This window comes from Eutrema salsugineum, unplaced genomic scaffold, assembly GCF_000478725.1.
Source record: "Eutrema salsugineum unplaced genomic scaffold, Eutsalg1_0 scaffold_4, whole genome shotgun sequence".
Taxonomy (NCBI): Eukaryota; Viridiplantae; Streptophyta; class Magnoliopsida; order Brassicales; family Brassicaceae; genus Eutrema; species Eutrema salsugineum.
Window position 1 is genome coordinate 4492253 of NW_006256686.1, and position 17349 is coordinate 4509601.

General features: G+C 36.5%; 1 protein-coding gene and 1 pseudogene across 1 annotated transcript; one reads left to right on the plus strand and one right to left on the minus strand.

Annotated features, from left to right (window-relative positions):
* Positions 1-389: 389 nt before the first annotated feature.
* On the minus strand, positions 390-5614 carry LOC18014142. The gene is made up of 15 exons (XM_024153782.1): positions 5214-5614; positions 3544-5045; positions 3127-3303; positions 2972-3043; positions 2796-2876; positions 2683-2720; positions 2514-2601; positions 2310-2435; positions 1823-2014; positions 1657-1736; positions 1471-1540; positions 1288-1389; positions 1009-1114; positions 818-905; positions 390-725 (listed from the first exon to the last, which is right to left on the minus strand). Exons 1-15 carry the CDS (start codon positions 5590-5592, stop codon positions 539-541), a joined length of 3288 nt encoding a protein of 1095 aa, XP_024009550.1. The 5' UTR covers positions 5593-5614; the 3' UTR covers positions 390-538.
* A 7867-nt stretch (positions 5615-13481) lies between these two features.
* On the plus strand, positions 13482-16418 carry LOC18014168 (annotated as a pseudogene).
* The last annotated feature ends 931 nt before the right edge of the window (positions 16419-17349 follow it).

Genomic DNA, 17349 nt, shown 5'->3' on the forward strand with positions numbered 1-17349 from the left:
AAGACAACCTGAAGAGGTTCAGTCTCTGATGGATTTGATGCTGGAAAAGATGAAGTCTAAGTGAAACGAGTGTATTTAATCGGTAACTTGGAGCTTCTAAGTGACCAAGTGGAACAAGTTATCAAGGCCACAGCTAAGAATAGTCGGGTTCGTTGATTTTGGTGGAATTACCCTAGAAATCGAAACAAGTTCAGTTAATCCAAATTTCTAGGCCTAGCTTGAACATTATAAGGTTGTTGCCAGACAATGTTGCCTAACCAGAAGATTTACTGTGTTGTTTTAGACTTGTGGTAAGGTTGTTGCATTATACTGTACAAAAGATTTGAAGATGTAAGCATTTTGCATCGTTAATGGTTTAGCCTTGACATGAAATACTCCGATCTAGCGATTTAAAACCCAACTAACCGGGTTTGCACCTGAACCGTACCGGATTTACTATTCTCTAGTAGCGGTAACAGTAATAGTAATAGTAGTCCTTGTGCCATATTTACAAAACAAACCGGCATATAACGTGAAGTGTTACGAAATTAGACATCAATCATCTCCTGCTTTGTGATTGCAACAATTTGGAAACGCAACGACAGAGTTTCAATATCCGAGGAGATCCGACTCCAACACCATCCATTGCAGATTCTATCTCATTCATCAGTTGTTTCGACGCAGCACCATCTCTATTTGTGCCTGAGATTAACTCGCAAGGAATTATGTCACCAGGATACTTCCCACTGGTTACAACAGAGACCAAACACACAGTTTCATCATCCGAAGTCTTGAAAAGGTTTTCTTTATGCACAAAACATGATAATAATATACTTACTGAATCAAACATGCCATATCGAGAATCATGATTATTTTTCTTAAGTTTTTGCAATCAATGAAGGTAATCTGCAAATGGAGCTGCTCCGCTGCAATGAATAACACCACTAGTGTTCTTATCTCAGACAGAACTTAGTCATTAAAAGAAAGTATTGGCCAAAAAAGGGAAGTGAGTGGAGTAAAATCGATCACCTGACGGAGAATCGAATTTTCCTTGGACCAAATTTGGTATCTCCATTCGAGCTAACTGTAATTCCTCAGCTACATCTAGCATATTATGTAAGACCAGACTGGTTTTCTGCACTCTCAGAGTAAAATGAGCCAAGTTTCAAAAGTCTATGACACAAAAACAAATTCCATTGAAAGCGATTCTTCTAAAGGAACTGACAAAGATAGAAAAATATCTAATATGCTATGCGAGTATAAAGAGAACCATTGCGATAAAAAGAGCTAACTGAGATAGACACCCACCTGTGTAATCTCCAACAATGTATTGGAACCAACATACTTCGGGGGGTATTCAGCGTTAAACAAGGAGTTAAACGCAACTGAAACATTCATGTCCGGGAAATGCTGAAGAACAATACCTTGATTAGAAACGAAAAGGAAGATTATGTATGGAAGAAAGAAAAACAGATTAATTACCCTTATTACCTTAGTGAATGCATCACTCAAACTGTTTGAAATCATTACACATGAAGCATGTCCAGGCTTTAATGTGAGCCTGTATATCCAAAAAAAATTTTCAGTAGAATCTAATAGCGCTCATGTATATGTAGCCTAATGTAGGAAACAGATTCCTTTTAAAAGTTATGAAAAGATAAAACCAACAGGACCAACCTTTGGTTGATCAAGCCACGATAGTTTAGAACAATGCTCTGACAATCATTTTTTTCGCCCAAACTTTCAACTTTCCAGGCCTGCCAACAGCAGAAGAGTGATTCAAGTAGAAAAGAAAACACTTTGTTTAAGATCTCCATGTCTATTGAAATAAGACGGTAGATACCAGAATTTCTTGACGTATAAATCTGCAATTCATTTTCTTTTTCAATTTATCTTCAGCAATCGTAATAGTATCTGCATATGCAGGTTCTCCTGCCATCTTGTCGCATGTAGGAAAACATTTGATCAAGTTCTTGATTTTTGAGTCCAATACTTCGATCTCCTCCGTTATCTCTGCTCCTTTACTATTAGTATCCTATATAAATGTTGATAGATAGCAAGTTTATTAAATACTTGGATTAAGAAAATGACACAACTGCTCAAAAGATACGGAAATAGCATAAGTGTAAGTAAAAATAGAAGAAATAATAGCATACATCTCTTATCTACAAAAATAAACAAATACGAATTTTCTACCAGTAACGTGGAAAACTCAACACTCTGAAACAAGTTCCAGGTCTACCAAAAACCATTCTAAGTCTGTGAGAGAGTTAAGCCCAGACAAACCTTCATATTCTCGTAAATTGGGTATATCAAACTGGCCGAGTTACCTCATGAGCTTTCTCAGGATTAAACAAGCCAGTAGAATGGAGATCATGTTGATGTAAAAGCTTGGCACAATTCAACTTCAATATTTCAGATGTTTGTACACCAGTGCTCACTGCTTGAAACTTTTTCTGGATGCCATAAGAGTGAAATTTGATCAAGCAAGCAGGATCAATAGGAAGTTTGAAAACGAGGAACAAAGTAATTACCATCATTATCTCTTGCTTGAGTTGCAGCAACTCAAGTTTGGCTTTTTCATATGCTAACTTGCAGAGTGATGATCTACTCTCAGCACGTCTGCAATAGTATACACAGTTAATGTTATACACTTGGTAGTAATTTACCCTGAAGAATATAGAAAGGCAGAAGAGGGAGAACCTCTTTGTCTTAGCACCACTCAAGTCGTCGCATACTTTCTACAATTAGGACAAAATCATCAGTTTACATATATGTAGGAGAAATGATAGCAGAAACTTTTCTTTTAGCCGGACCTGAGATTTAATTTGAAGACAAAGCATCTCACACAAATGAACCTTCTTCAAGTGCGTTAATATATCTTCCAGCTTGCATATCTGCACTTTTGGAACATTAGTTCTTAAACTACAAAAGCCAAAAGGAGAACAATCTCAGTAACCAGATTGGGTTTCCAAAGAGAGAAATAACATACTTGTCTTGAGTTCAGTTTATCCGACAATGGAGCAAGCATTTGATTGATTTCTACTGAAACTTTTCCTGGTATCTGAGGCAGTGGAAACAGTATATGAACAAGGTGAGAGTAACATTCAATATTCTACCAATTACCAGATCATCAACAGTACTTACCTCTACCCAGTTTATTACTTGTTTAGGAATTACGCGGCAGTCGTTAGCATCATAGTTGCCATCAGGGTGGTCCATCACTGGATTTGAAATATACACTGTGCTTTTCCTGACTTTGGGGCTACCACTTCTAGCAGCACGATCAACATCTTTGGCTTTCCTTTTCAATCTGGATGGCCCCTGCAAATTATCATTCAGAAATTTATCTCAGCATTAAATTGTACCATTAGATCTTCTGAGATTCTTCTCCGAACAATCTGAATATTTTCTTTAAGAAATGCACTGCTCAGTATTTTCTTTACAATAATCTTAGAGATAAACAAGATCTATTCACTTCAGAGTTCAGAAATGGATTATGTAATCAATTTACCCTGTGGGCATTTAGTTCTTCAAAAAATGTTCATGGGTCTAGAATTATACCTTAGCATGTGAAGCGTCATCCTTACTTCTGTCCATAGATGAAGAGCCAGATGTATTAGGAAGGTCTTCTGCCACTACTGCAGGGAAGTTTCCAGTTAAGATAACTTCACTTTCACAACGGGCAGCACTGATGTTGTTGGTTCCGTCTTGATTTTTGGTCAGCACGCTGTCTTTCTCTTTTTGTTGAGCAGAGCCATTCAAGAAGCCTGTCTCGCTAAGTAATACGCAAGATTCTCTAAGCAGTGAATCCACTTTGTCAGATAACGTATACGGAGAACAATTACTAGCACAATCCTTGGTCGCGTGTCCCTCCCCAGTCTCAGAATTCCCGATGGCTTTACTGTGCTGCTCTTGATCATGAAGGGTAACAACATTCATCAATGCTGACGTCTTCGCATTTGGCGATTTTGCTATAGGTGACACAAACTTCTCAGGGGTGCTGGCTATCTGATTTCTTTCCTGTTGTCTTAAGAGTGAACCCTCTATGCCAGAATTAGTGTTTCCTTCAGGACTTATGCATGCAAATAAATTGCTACTGTCAACAGCAGGGCTCAATGCACCACAACTGCGCTGATCTGGTATGCCTTTCTTTTCAGAAACTGGTGTTCTGTCATCATCTTTAGATAGCAAATCCTCCAAGTTAGTAATGGGGATATCTGTATGCTTTCGGACACCTACTTCTTCCCTGCCAGTAGTCAATGGGGTAGTCATGGAACGGTGTCCTGACAACTGAAGCATTGATTTTTCAATTCTTTGAGAAAGAGCAGAAGCAGGTGATGGTGGAATCAGTCCAAGTCTGGATTTGCTTTTCTGGATGGTTGACAAGCTCTCAACTAGTGCAAGAGTTTCCCTGCTCATAAAGCTTCCACCATGTTTAGGAGGTGAAGGAGTAACACAAGAAAAGGACTGGGGCAATATAGACCTCCTTCTATTAGTTGACGAGGAACTGAAAGCCTCGTTTGTATAACGTTGGCTTCCTGATTCATGCAGCAATATTCCTGATTCTTTACAAGATTGACCCATGGGAATGCATCCATTTTGAGGGGGCAAGGAAAAATCATGGACGGGCGTGTTAGAAGATGCAGGAAGCAATTCATCGCTTTCATCACCAAGTAGAGCGGCTAATGCAGGAGTTATATGCCCGTAATCGTATTTTCGAGAATCTTCACCTACGAGACTCATGTCATTCGAGTCTCCACCACCGCTTCCTTTGTCAACTGGTAAAGGAGATTTTGGGAATAGCTTCTTAGGGTATGTTAACACCATTGCACTTCCTGTATCAGATCTGGAGGTAACCTGAGTTGGTGTTTTCTCTTCCACTGGAACTTGGCTGCTCGTAGGGGTCCTTACGTCTCCAGACTCCGACATCGCAAGACTCCGGAAATGCATTGAAAAGGCCGTGGAGTCCATCGTAATGTCATGGTGCTCTTCGGAGATTGTAGCGTCTGACAATCTTCCAGGGTTGATGAAATGGGAAGACACAGGTCCGAAGAAATTATCCTCTGATTACAAAATATAAACTGCTTCAGCACAAAATTCCATCAAGAAACCTAATCGCGGAAGTGTGTTAAGCACAAAAACTCTCTCTTCTCTCATTTCTCGATTTTCAATTTCAGGATTCAAATTGAAGCAAATGCAAAAAATCCATCGAGAAGAAAATTGAAACGTACCGTCATCACTCCTAGCGGAACCAATAGTGCTACCACCTGAAGATGGCGAATTTTTGGGCCTCAAAAATTTCTCCACCACAGCTTCGTCTTCTTCAGCATCGCCGTCTCCTCCAGTGTCTTCGCTGTCAGCTAATTCGCCGAAAAACCTAATCACTTTGTCCTCAGACTCTGACGTATCAGCTTGTTCACCGTTTTGCGGCTTCGAGGCGGAGGAGTTGGGCGGCGTCTCGTAATCTTCGTCCCGCTTGAAAATGTGGACGGAGGTAATCTCTCGGTCGGCGAAGCTTACTCGCCGGAGCCGCTTTCTCCGCTGAGCTATAGTCTCCTCGTCTGTTCCGGCGGAGATGTTCATCGGATCTTCAGGCTTTTCCGACGCCATGGGTATAGAGGATTTGGGGAAAATTTCGAATTCTAGGGTTCAAAAATTGAATAATTGGAAATTATAATGTGCGGGAAATGCAAGCATTTTTAAAGTTAAAAGAAGTTTTTCTTTTATTTCCTCACTTGTTTAAATCGTACTGAGGGAGCTGATTATGAGATACTCAACCATTTAAGTTTGGATTAGGCCAGTTCATTAAACTCGTCCCGACCCATACTCGACCCCACGTCCCATTCCCGATTTCATATAATTTTTCATTTCGAAACTATTCATTTCACTCAAAACGAGTATGGCAAAAGTACAGGATAGTCGTTTTAGAATTATACGTTTAAAAATTAATAAAAATACTTTAAAACTATCCTGTGGGGATCCATGCTATGCGAGGTATACAAAACTAATTACAAAATTTATAGAAATCAAATATTGATATATATAATTTTAAGAAATTTTCACTTCTTTCATGTCATATCAAGAAGTTCTGTTTGAGGGAATGATCCATTGGACGGTACATCGAGAAGAAGATCTTAATCAGAAATATCATTATCTTCATAACTAAAAAATATTTATATTTATTAATGGCACGAATAATCCATTATGTAGCACATCAAGAAGAAAATCCTGATCAGAAATATCATTATCTTCCACTTCATCTATTATGTATTAGTTTTTTTCTTCGACTTCTTATTCTGATTATTATTTTTTTTAATTAGATTTTTCAGTAGTTATTATCCAAATAGACCAATAAGTTTTTTTAAATTATTATTCTCATCAAATTTTATTTCGATTTTGAAGTCAGTTAATTCATTCGCTAAAAATCAAATATATTATACGATAACATAAAAAGTATCTAGAGTTTCGATTACTCATTTCTCTCAAAATAAACTTATTATTTTGAAATGAAATGTTTTATGGCAACATTATTAATAAGACACCAAAAATGCTTCATGTTTATCAGCAACAACAAAATTTATTGCTTATATGAAATTTTTTTACACACACTCAATCTATATCTTCATCTACATATAATTGTACGCAGTGTTTCTCATATGTTCGTATCATCGACAAATAAAATTCATATTGCTCGATAATTTAATAAATAATGTTTGTTGTCTCAAACATTATAATTACAAACACCATCTCTCTTCATTGTCGGAACTCTCTTCCCGTTTCGCCAGAATTGTTTTTCTTTCTTGTCGGTTCTTATATTTCTCCTAAGCAAGTACAAAATCACTTATTAAAATTGTAGATCTAAATTTGAAAACAATAATGCATTAAAAATATATTATATAGACTACAACATAGTTTTTTAATTATATATAAAAACTATTATTCAATATATGTTATCCCTGATTAAAAATATTTAATAATAAAAAATCATGTTTGTCTTATTCGGTTTTTGGCTCGGTGGGACCTCTGCGACGAATTTACGACGATTCCGTCGTAAATTCGACGTAAAATTACGTCGAAGTTACGACGAATATAAATTCTATATATATGGACGCACCCCTCCTCACTTCGTCGCTCATTCATCTTCTACCTCTCTCGCCTTCCTCCTAAATTAAGGTAATTTTTTTTTTTAATTATTTAATATTTAATTATTCTAAATTAATTTAGAAATTCAAACGGATTAGGTCTGGAATTAGTTTAGGCTCGGAATTTGTTAGATTTAGGATCGGAATTAGTTTAGGCTCGGAATTTGTTAGATTTATTATTAATTTTTTCCGTTTTGCAGACGATGACTCGACGGAAGACGCACTACATCAACTTCATGACGGACGGACACTCTTCCCGGGTATTTGCCTCGGGAAATACCGATATCCCGTCATATTCCGGAGCCTCCCAGGTTCCGAATACTGCGGCGGAGCAGTCTCCACCGTTTCCGATTGGAAGCGGAAGTGGGAGACCAACGGCGACGACGCAAAGCCGAGCCCGATGTCCACTTCCTGCTGGAACGGGTTGAAGGCATATTGGCTGGACCCGCATGCCCAAACCACTGCTGCTAAGTGTTCAGCCGTTCGAAACCGGGTCGGTCCTGACGGTCAGAAGTTAGTGACCCCGCACACTTCTGGCCAAATATCATTTGCGGGAAGACGTCTACTGATGGTAAGTAATCTTAATTATTTAATTATTTCTATTTTTCAATTATTTTTTATTTACGTAAGATATTTTTAAATATATTTTTACTAATGTTTAATTGAATAATATTATTTAGTAGGCCGAGGAGAACGGAGGAGAACTTCCTCCAATGACGAAGCTCTTCGAGACCACTCACCGGAAGAGGGACGGGACCTTTGTAGATGCTCGGTCAGAGGAGATCTACAATGCCGCTATTCAGCGGATCGCCGAGCGGGAAACCCAGGTCACACCTGACGGTACTATCCAAGTACCGTTGACCGTCGCTGAGCAAGACCAGATCTTCGAGGAGGTATGATCGATTTCAAAATTTTTAAAATTTATTATATTTAGTACTTAATTATCTGTACGTATATATATGATCCAATCAACGTTTTTTATTTTCATTTGTAGGTCGCTCCGAAGAAGAAGGGCCGCACCTTAGGGATGGGCTCTATTAGAGACTGTCCCGCCACCTTGGCTTCCGGATTCCGCACACAGGAGGATCCAAGTTATCTTCGCCAGGAGCTTGCTACGGCCAATGCTGAGATCACCACTCTCAGGCATGAGTAAGTGGCCCAGAAGCAGGAGCTCACCGAGATGCACGGCCTCTTCGACATCATTGCGGAAGCGGTTCCGCAGTTGGCCACCGCAATCCGAGAGAGGCAACGGCGAGCACGAGGGATCTTTGAGGCCGGTGGTACTTCCGGTGAGCAGACGCAGGGTCAGACTTTGGCTCCGGTTGTGCAGACGGGAAACGACGGTCCAGCAGCGACGGACGGCCAAGACGGAGAGCCTCTTCGAGATGTCGATCTCAACCTCGACGATTATGAAATCACATTGTAGATTAGGTTTTTTTTTGTAAAAAACAAGTTGTATTTAATTTTTTTTATAGAAATTATTTTCGAATTTAAATTTTAATTTAAAATGTTTTTTTCTATTTTCAATTAATTGATTATTTTAAAAATGCATTAATTAAATTTAAATAATTAATTTATAAATCGACGTAAATTCGTCGTAACTTTACGTCGAACTACCGTCAAAAGTGTTACGACGAATTTACGTCGAATATGTTTACGTCGAATCTACGTCGATTATTTACGACGAATTAACATCGATAATTAAAAATTTAATTTCCCTTAATTGAAATAGGTCGTCTCCTAATCGTTGTTAAATCGATGTAATTTTACATTGATTTTACGTCGTTGTTATGATGGACGGATTTCGTTGTACTTTCGTTGGAAAATTTACGTCGACTTTACGACGAATAGTTTCCGACGATATTACGGTGATTTCCCTGAGTTGGTAATATTACGACGATTTTACGACGAATTCCATTTTAGGACGATTGTTTTACAACGATTTTTCATTCGTCGCTAATTCGACGTAAATGCTCTTTTACGTCGATTTTACGTCGATATCTGCCGACGTAAAACCCGATCTTTCTTGTAGTGGATGATTACTATAATCTAATCAAAATCCATTGTTATTTAAAAAGTTTGTATTTTAATGATTCTATGATTCTGCTATAATATAGTGTTATTGGGATAATAATTCTTTTTAATTTAACTCATAAATCATGATTTTCAAAATACTACTTATATCCATTGGATTCTCAAAGTCTGTCATATCAAATCTATTGTTAAATCTACAAAATTCTTGGCGACTTTTACAAATCCAACAAAACTCTTGAAGATTTGACAAATTTCATGACTTTTAAAATCAACCAAAATCTTTATAAATCCAACTCCAAATAACCCTCTCCCCCCTCCCCTAAATTGGCTTTTATAAAAATGGTCTTTCTGAAATATCCTACAGGGAATCTAAAAAGAGAGTCCTTCCATGTCACAGTTCTCAACTATACTATCTCAAAATCACGAAATAAATATGGGATCCACCAAAGTATCCAAAATACTTTTATGAAAAATGATTGATTCACATTATGTTGCTTGGATACTTCTAGTTTTCTTAAAGTCTCTCTAATTACTTCCAATGTCTCCTACATCAAAGACAACACCGTACTCATCTCTCCTCTCTTTTAAAGCTGTCATGACCTTTGCTTCTGGTCTCGCTAATACCAGCCTCAAACACAACAGGTTCATAGCTCAATCTGTAATGATTGCATCAAGATTCATAGCTCAAGCTGTAAATTGACCTTTGATAGCATTAATCAAACTGTGTAGATCAAAGTTCAGATATTGAAACTCTGTTTTATATTCTTATCCCACACTTGATTGCTTTTGTTTTTGTCCAGTTGGATTCTATCAAATGGCTAAGATCACTGACACCAGCATATGCCCTTGCAGAGTTTGTTCTTTTTTTAAAAAAATCATTTCTTCCACAAAGTTGTGCTTGTTTTTTTTGTGAAATTTCATCTGATCAATTAAAAATTCTCATTAAAAAGTTTTTTTTTAACCTTTTTTAGAGTTTGTTCTTTCACAAATTGTGGCATTAGCCCTAGTATCCCTAGGTGTGGCCATCGCGAGGGTAACCGATCTAGAATTAAATTTGTTTTCTGCATTGGTTGCTCTTGCTTGGATTATACAAGTGCCATCAAAAAAATCCTCTGATCTAATTTTCAACAACAATATATTTGGACTGGCCTAGCGTAGGAATCTCTCTCTCTCTTTACTTTAATTGAGGCTTAAGCAATACATGTCTCTTAAAATAATACACTTTTCACTGCATGAAGATTGTTGTGGAAGAAGACGTCGTTTACTGTCTTCTTCTTATTGTCTCTAATGCCATGACTTAACCCACCTGGAGTTGTGCTCTTCAAATGGGACTTGGTTAATACCTCTGCAATCCTTGTCTCGACTTTGCTCGCTTTCTTCTCCAGCCTGCTCGAGACATGGCTCTAGAACACAATATCGGGAGGTACCTCTCATATTGGGTTTCCATTTTTGGATTCTAGGATACCAAACCCATTTGGATGGAAACTCGGTATAAAATAGCAATTGTGCCTCTTGAGACACTCTCCGCTGAGGTAATATATTTCTGGGTTTGGTTTAGAATTCCAAGTTTTCTTCTCTAAACTACCAAACAGCTTAGAACATCATTGAGATTAGCTTCGTTTGTGATTTGCCAGTTAGTGATAACTTTGCTGTTAGCTTCGTTTGCTGTATCACAGAGGATAATCTATGCTTGCTGCTTGTTCTGCTCGCTTCTTGTTGTGTTTTGATTCTCTCTTTGGATCTTTCTCCTTCCAACAATGGTAGATATTGTGCTGCATCATTCAGTCATGATACATCTCTACATCGGGATCTGTAGAGAAGTTCTTCCTCTGCATTACGCATATTTTTAATCAAAAAATTTAAAGCCTTTGTTTCTAATGCCCTTTTTTCAGTGAAGTATCCATTTTCATTTTCTTTAATCCATGATGCCTTAACTACAGTTGATATTGCTCTTGGCATCAGTCGATAAGCTTTTGAAAAAGAATCTGTAAAGTTCCATGTATACACTATCTGATTTCGACAATGAGTTTATGCTGCTGCGCTAATTTATCTTTCCATATGTAGATTCATTAGAGAGCTACTAGTAAACCGTTTCATCTTCTTTAATTCAACTACTGACTTGGTTTATCTATCTCAGAGTTCATAGCTCTGTATAATAAAACTGGATTCATGTTTCAGCATTGTGCTTTCATTCTGATTGCAGGAACTTGAGTTCAAATTCCTTAACTGGTCCACTACCTTCAGTTCTTGGTCATAAATCCCTTGTGAGTCTGTAAGTTCATAGCTTTCTCTGTACTTTCTTTGCATTGAAATTTGAAATATGATATGTGTTTGAGCCTTGGAGATTGTGTTCGATCCATTTAGATTGTTTTGTGCGTATATGGCTGGCCCACCACTATGAATATGCATTGCTGGATGCTCACTGCAATATCATTTTCCTTTCAATGATGAGCAGTATAAGTTAGAGGAATCTTGCTATGTTTATATAGAAGAAAGTGTTGCAATGTTCATAGAAATGGTTGCACAAGATCTAACTGTACGGGCCTTACCTGAGCGGTATCAACATTCACTAGACACAGTGAAAAGGAAGCTAGATGATGTTTTAAGTGCTCTTTTGAAACCCGCAGCAGATATAGTGAAGCCCGCAAGGGATGAGTTTGCAAGTGCTGATCCTTTTCTAGTAGATGATGACCGGTATATGCCTTATTTTGAGGACTACATTGGTGCTCTTGATGGCACACATGTGCCAGTTCGTCCTCCATCAGGGAATGTAGAACCATTTAGAGGTCGAAAATCAGAGCCAACTATGAATGTGCTTGCTATATGTAATTTTAGTATGAAATTCATATATGCTTATGTTGGAGTTCCCGGGAGAGCACATGACACAAAGGTACTAACACATTGTGCAACACAAGAAGCTTCTTTTCCACATCCTCCACCTGGAAAGTATTACTGAGTTGATTCAGATTATCTCACTAGAACCGGTTATCTAGGTCCACATCGCAAAACTAGATATCATCTGGATCAGTTCAACAGAGGAGGACCACCTACAAACGGTAGAGAGTTGTTTAACCGCAAGCATTCAGATTTGAGATCGAAGATTGAGTGCACATTTGGTGTATGGAAAGCTAAATGGCGGATTCTGAACAGAAAACATCCTAAGTATGAGCTTAAGAAATGGATAAAGATTGTGACAGCAACAATGGCTCTTCACAACTTTATCAGAGATTCAAGGGAAGAGGATAGAGACTTTGAATATTAGGAAAATGTAGAGTTATATGAACAGCATGGTGATGAAAATGTTGGACATGTTCCATACTTACCATCAGGTGATAGAGTTATGGAGGCAAAACGTGATGCCATTACCTTAGAGATGGCAAAAAGAATTAGACTTCCATATTGACAGGTATGTGATCTTTGTCTTTCTTTTGTCTTCTGTTTGAATTCTCCTTTTATTGTAATAAAAAAAATTATTTGTTTTTATTTGTAGGATCTGGTGAATAGAAGGGAGAGTTGGTGGTTTAAGGATTATGCTTTTCTCAAAAAACTTTGTTTTGTACTTTTATAAACATAATATGATATGTTTTTTTTTATTATTTGATATTGTGTTTTGTATGATGAAATTATAATTCTAGAAGAAGATATTGTAGTTTGCTTCACCAATGAGGAAATATTTGTTTTAAATGTTTTGTATTAGGTATGAATCAATCATTAAATTAATTATTTTTTAATCAATTGTTATAATTTTGTTATAAACAAAACTTTTATTTTCATAAAATAAAAAAATTTCAAATGTTAAAAATAATCATCTAAAAATTATTTAGTTGTAAAATATTATTTATATTAAAAGTTAATAATAATATAGTTAATATTACATTGAAAATATGATTAGATGAAAACATGAGTATTTTAGTCATTTTTTTATATATATGAAGATGTGAAATGATCAAACAAACAAAACTTGGATCAGCCGAATGAAACAGTTGAATGAATCATGAAATTTTATTAATGAAACGAACATCAGTCGGATGGATCAGTCAGATAAATCATTCAGATGAATCAACTGCTCAAACAAACAGGCCATACTTGGTTTGGTGTTTGACCTTTAGAGTTCATTTATTCAACCGGTCCGGTCTGGTTAAGAAAACGCTGAATAAGCGCTGACACGCTTATGAGGTAGATGATAGCCACGTTTTCGAGAACTTCGTATCAGTCTTTTCTTTTTCTTTTTTTCTTTTTTTTCGCATTTGGGTTTAAGGTTCATTGCCCTACAGATTCAAGGCATTTTTTTTCTGATCAAAGCGACACTAAGAGGCAGAAAAAATGAGAAAGTTTTACATTCTTGTTTTGTTTCTATTGAGCATATCTTCCATTTATCATTTGGTTGATGCTTCTTTGCATGTGAAGTATCTTCCTGGTTTTGAAGGTCCTCTTCCTTTTCAGCTCGAGACTGGGTAAAAAGTCCGTCTCTATTTATTTTGTCAAAATCAGCAGAATTTATTTATTATGTAACATGTCTTTCTTCTTTTGCATGTGATTGTAATAAGGTATGTGAGTGTTGGTGAATCTGGAGATGTTGAGTTTTTTTACTTCTTTGTGAAATCAGAGAGAAATCCAAAAACAGACCCTCTCATGATTTGGCTCACTGGTGGGCCTGGATGCAGCTCTATTTGCGGATTACTCTTTGCAAACGGTAACCAAATATCTTCTTCATTTTTGGATTTATGTCAATGAATTAGTCTTAAAAAAAAAGTTTGATTGATGCATGAGCTGTGGGATTTCATTAAAGTCTGATTATGCATGCTTTTTTTTTAATCAGGTCCTTTAGGTTTCAAAGGGGATGAGTATAATGGGACAGTGCCTCCTTTAGAGCTAACATCTTTTTCTTGGACAAAGGTGAGAGACTACACAAAATTTCCTATACTTTTTCTTTGAATTAACAACATAAAAAAAAAAAGCATTAGCTGAATTTCTATATACTCATATTTGTTTTCAGGTGGCTAACATTTTATACTTGGACTCTCCTGCTGGCTCTTGATACTCTTTTGCGAAAAATCCACGTGCTTCTGAGTCGAGTGACACTAAACAAACTCACCAAGTTGATCAATTCCTTAGAAGTGTTGAGTGCTTTTTTTATATAGCTTTTGTTTCACTTTTTGATGATTTTCTTCATCTGGTTTTTATTTTTTGTCAAAGTGTTTTTATACTGATTACTTGCAGTGGTTTGTGTATCACCCGGAGTTCTTATCGAATCCATTTTACGTCGGTGGAGATTCATATTCTGGAAAAGTCGTTCCAGGAGTTGTGCAGCAAATCTCATTTGGTATTTTCAATTACCACTTATGCTCATAATTTTTCACAGGTTTGGTATCTATTAGCTAGATCAAAGACTTTTAATCACATTATGTACAATATGAAAACAGGAAATGAGAAAGGTCTCACACCACTAATTAATATTAAGGTATTCATAGTCTATTCTCTCTCTACTTCTCTTTTTTTCGGTTCACATTGATAGCCTCCTACAAACTGAACAGGGATATGTTCTTGGAAACCCTGTGACATATCCAAACAGTGAATCTAATCATGAAGTTTCATTTGCTCATCGGATGGGACTAATTTCGGATGAGCTCTTTGGGGTACTCTTTTTCTTCATCATCATGTGATTCTTGAGACATTTGGTTACAATCTTTTTTTTCCTGTTTTTTACACTTACTCTTTGCAGTCCCTTGTAAGAAGTTGTGGAGGCAAATTCTTCGACGTAGACCCGAGTAATGAAAAATGCTCAAATGATCTTCAGACTTATGATCAGGTATATATAAGACGAATATAAACAACACCATCAGTAGAGTATCTGATGGCATTCTCACAGACTAACTTGTCACTTTGTTTTTGAGTTTTTAGTGTATCTCTGAGATAAACGCAAGGCAGATATTGTTACCAATCTGCAAAGATGATTACGTCCTACCAAGCATACGACAGACCATAACAAACATCATAACTGGTAGAAGACGAGAACTGAAGGAGTTTTCAGGAAATGATTCATCATCACTGCCACCTCCTAGCTGCTTTGTAACAATTCTCTTTAACTTTATCGTTATTTACTATCTTCATGGGTTTGAAATATTCTGATTTCTTACATTTATCATCATCTTCCCAGACTTATAAGTATTTTCTGTCTGCATTTTGGGCAAACAATGAAAATGTACGTAGAGCTCTAGGTGTGAAGAAGGTATCTATGTGAACCTTGTTTTTTTTTTTCCTTGTTCTGCATAAAATATAATAAGCACAAGGAAAATTCACCAATTCAATGTTAATCTTATGCAGGGTTTCGAAAAATGGAGTCGATGTAACATTCAAAACATACCATATACATATGATATTCACAATGCCATTCCGTATCACGTGAACAATAGTCTTAAAGGCTTCCGCTCTCTCATCTACAGGCAAGATTAATATTATATTAATCTTTGTAACTTGATTAAGTCACAAACTCATGATTCGGAAAGTTTTGAAACAGCGGTGATCATGATATGGTGATACCATTGTCTTCAACTGAAGCATGGATTAGATCTCTCAACTATTCCATTGTTGATGACTGGAGACCTTGGATGATGAGTAGCAATCAAGTAGCTGGGTAAACAAACAGAAAGAAAAAAACCATTGTTTCTATATAAATCCAATCTCATCAAAACTTTTATTATTTCCTCCTACATCATATTTAAAAGTCTCTGAAATATTATTTGACTTTTGACAGATATACAAGGACTTATGCGAATAAGATGACATTTGCAACCATCAAGGCACTAATTTCTAAACCATTCTTTGCTTCTACGCCAAGTAAGAACAAAAGTGATATAGAGAGAGAGAGTTTGATTTGTGTGATTTTGCAGGGAGGAGGACATTCTGCGGAGTATAATCCAGATCAATGCTCGCTTGTGTTTAAAAGATGGATTGATGGAGAACCACTTTGAAGAATGAAGATTGTCACTCACTTCTCTCTCCAATAACTCTGCCACCGTATTACGTCCCTCTCAAGTCTCAATCCATATCTATGGAGATGTCCCTTCCTCACTTGTGTTGCTTACAGTTTAATCCGTAAAATCTTGATCCGACCCTGTGATGCCTAAATCTTGTAGAACTGTTATTGTACGTAGGTAGATTGGTTTCTACTACTAGATTAGCTCGTACCGGGAGATGTTTTCTCAGCATCATTCACAAGATGAGCTTTGGGTCATCCAAAGAAATGGCAATTAACTATCTTTCCCTTGATCAATCATAATAGCTAAAGCAGCTAAAGGCTTGTTTTTAGAACCTTGCCTATCTCTCTGGGTTTTAGTGACATTTTTTATACTCATATATAATTAGAAACAGAGAAGATTTTCTTCATTACGAGGATCTAGATATATTTTAATTGGAGGCATAATTTTTAAAATAATGAAAATAATTTATATAAAATATTTTAAATTGAAAAAAAATCTTACAAAGTTATCTTATCACTATTTCATTTGTCACAAGCAAATTTTTTTCAACAAAACAAATAACACAAGCATTTAAAAACTGGCTTTTTCTCAACAAAACAAATGACACAAGCATTTAAAAACTGATCACTCATTCACAATCTTCATCCCAAGCTTCAAAAAAGTCGGTAAACCAAAGAATGCGAAAGATGTTTTCTGGTCTCCACCATAACCCGTGCAAGATCTCCAAGATTCTTCAATTTAGAAAATCTTTTATCTTCTCGGATATTATCGATGTATATACCAAGTTGATGTTCAAGAGATGCCCGTTTAACATGGATAAAACTCAGACAATCTCATAACTTTCAACTGATCAAACTCATGAAATGAATCAATGGGGCTCAAAGATTCAATACAACCAAGTAATTCAGTATTTATCTCATCAAAACGATCATTAAACTCTTAAATTTGCATATCCAATACAGTGTAAAAGCACCCCACCTTGTAATGATGCAAGATGGTTTTATTGTTTTTCGTTCTTGGTTTCTTTGAATCAATGAATTTTTCTTTCATAACCACCAACTCTGTCTTATAGTTCTCACACAAAAAAAACTTTGTTGAATCCACCGACTTATTGTGACCTTGAAACGGTAATCCTTGTCGTAGAAAATATCTACAAACATCAATTGAAGCATTCAATCTGATGTTGTATTCATTTTTGGCTGCATCTTCTT

Coding starts and splice junctions, on each gene's coding strand:
- LOC18014142 (XM_024153782.1), bottom strand. CDS start 5,592: ATGGCGTCGGAAAAGCCTGAAGATCCGATGAACATCTCCGCCGGAACA. Junction 2,602..2,682: donor AGTGGTGCTAAGACAAAGAG/GTTCTCCCTCTT, acceptor ATACTATTGCAG/ACGTGCTGAGAGTAGATCAT. Junction 2,436..2,513: donor TCAAGCAAGAGATAATGATG/GTAATTACTTTG, acceptor TATGGCATCCAG/AAAAAGTTTCAAGCAGTGAG.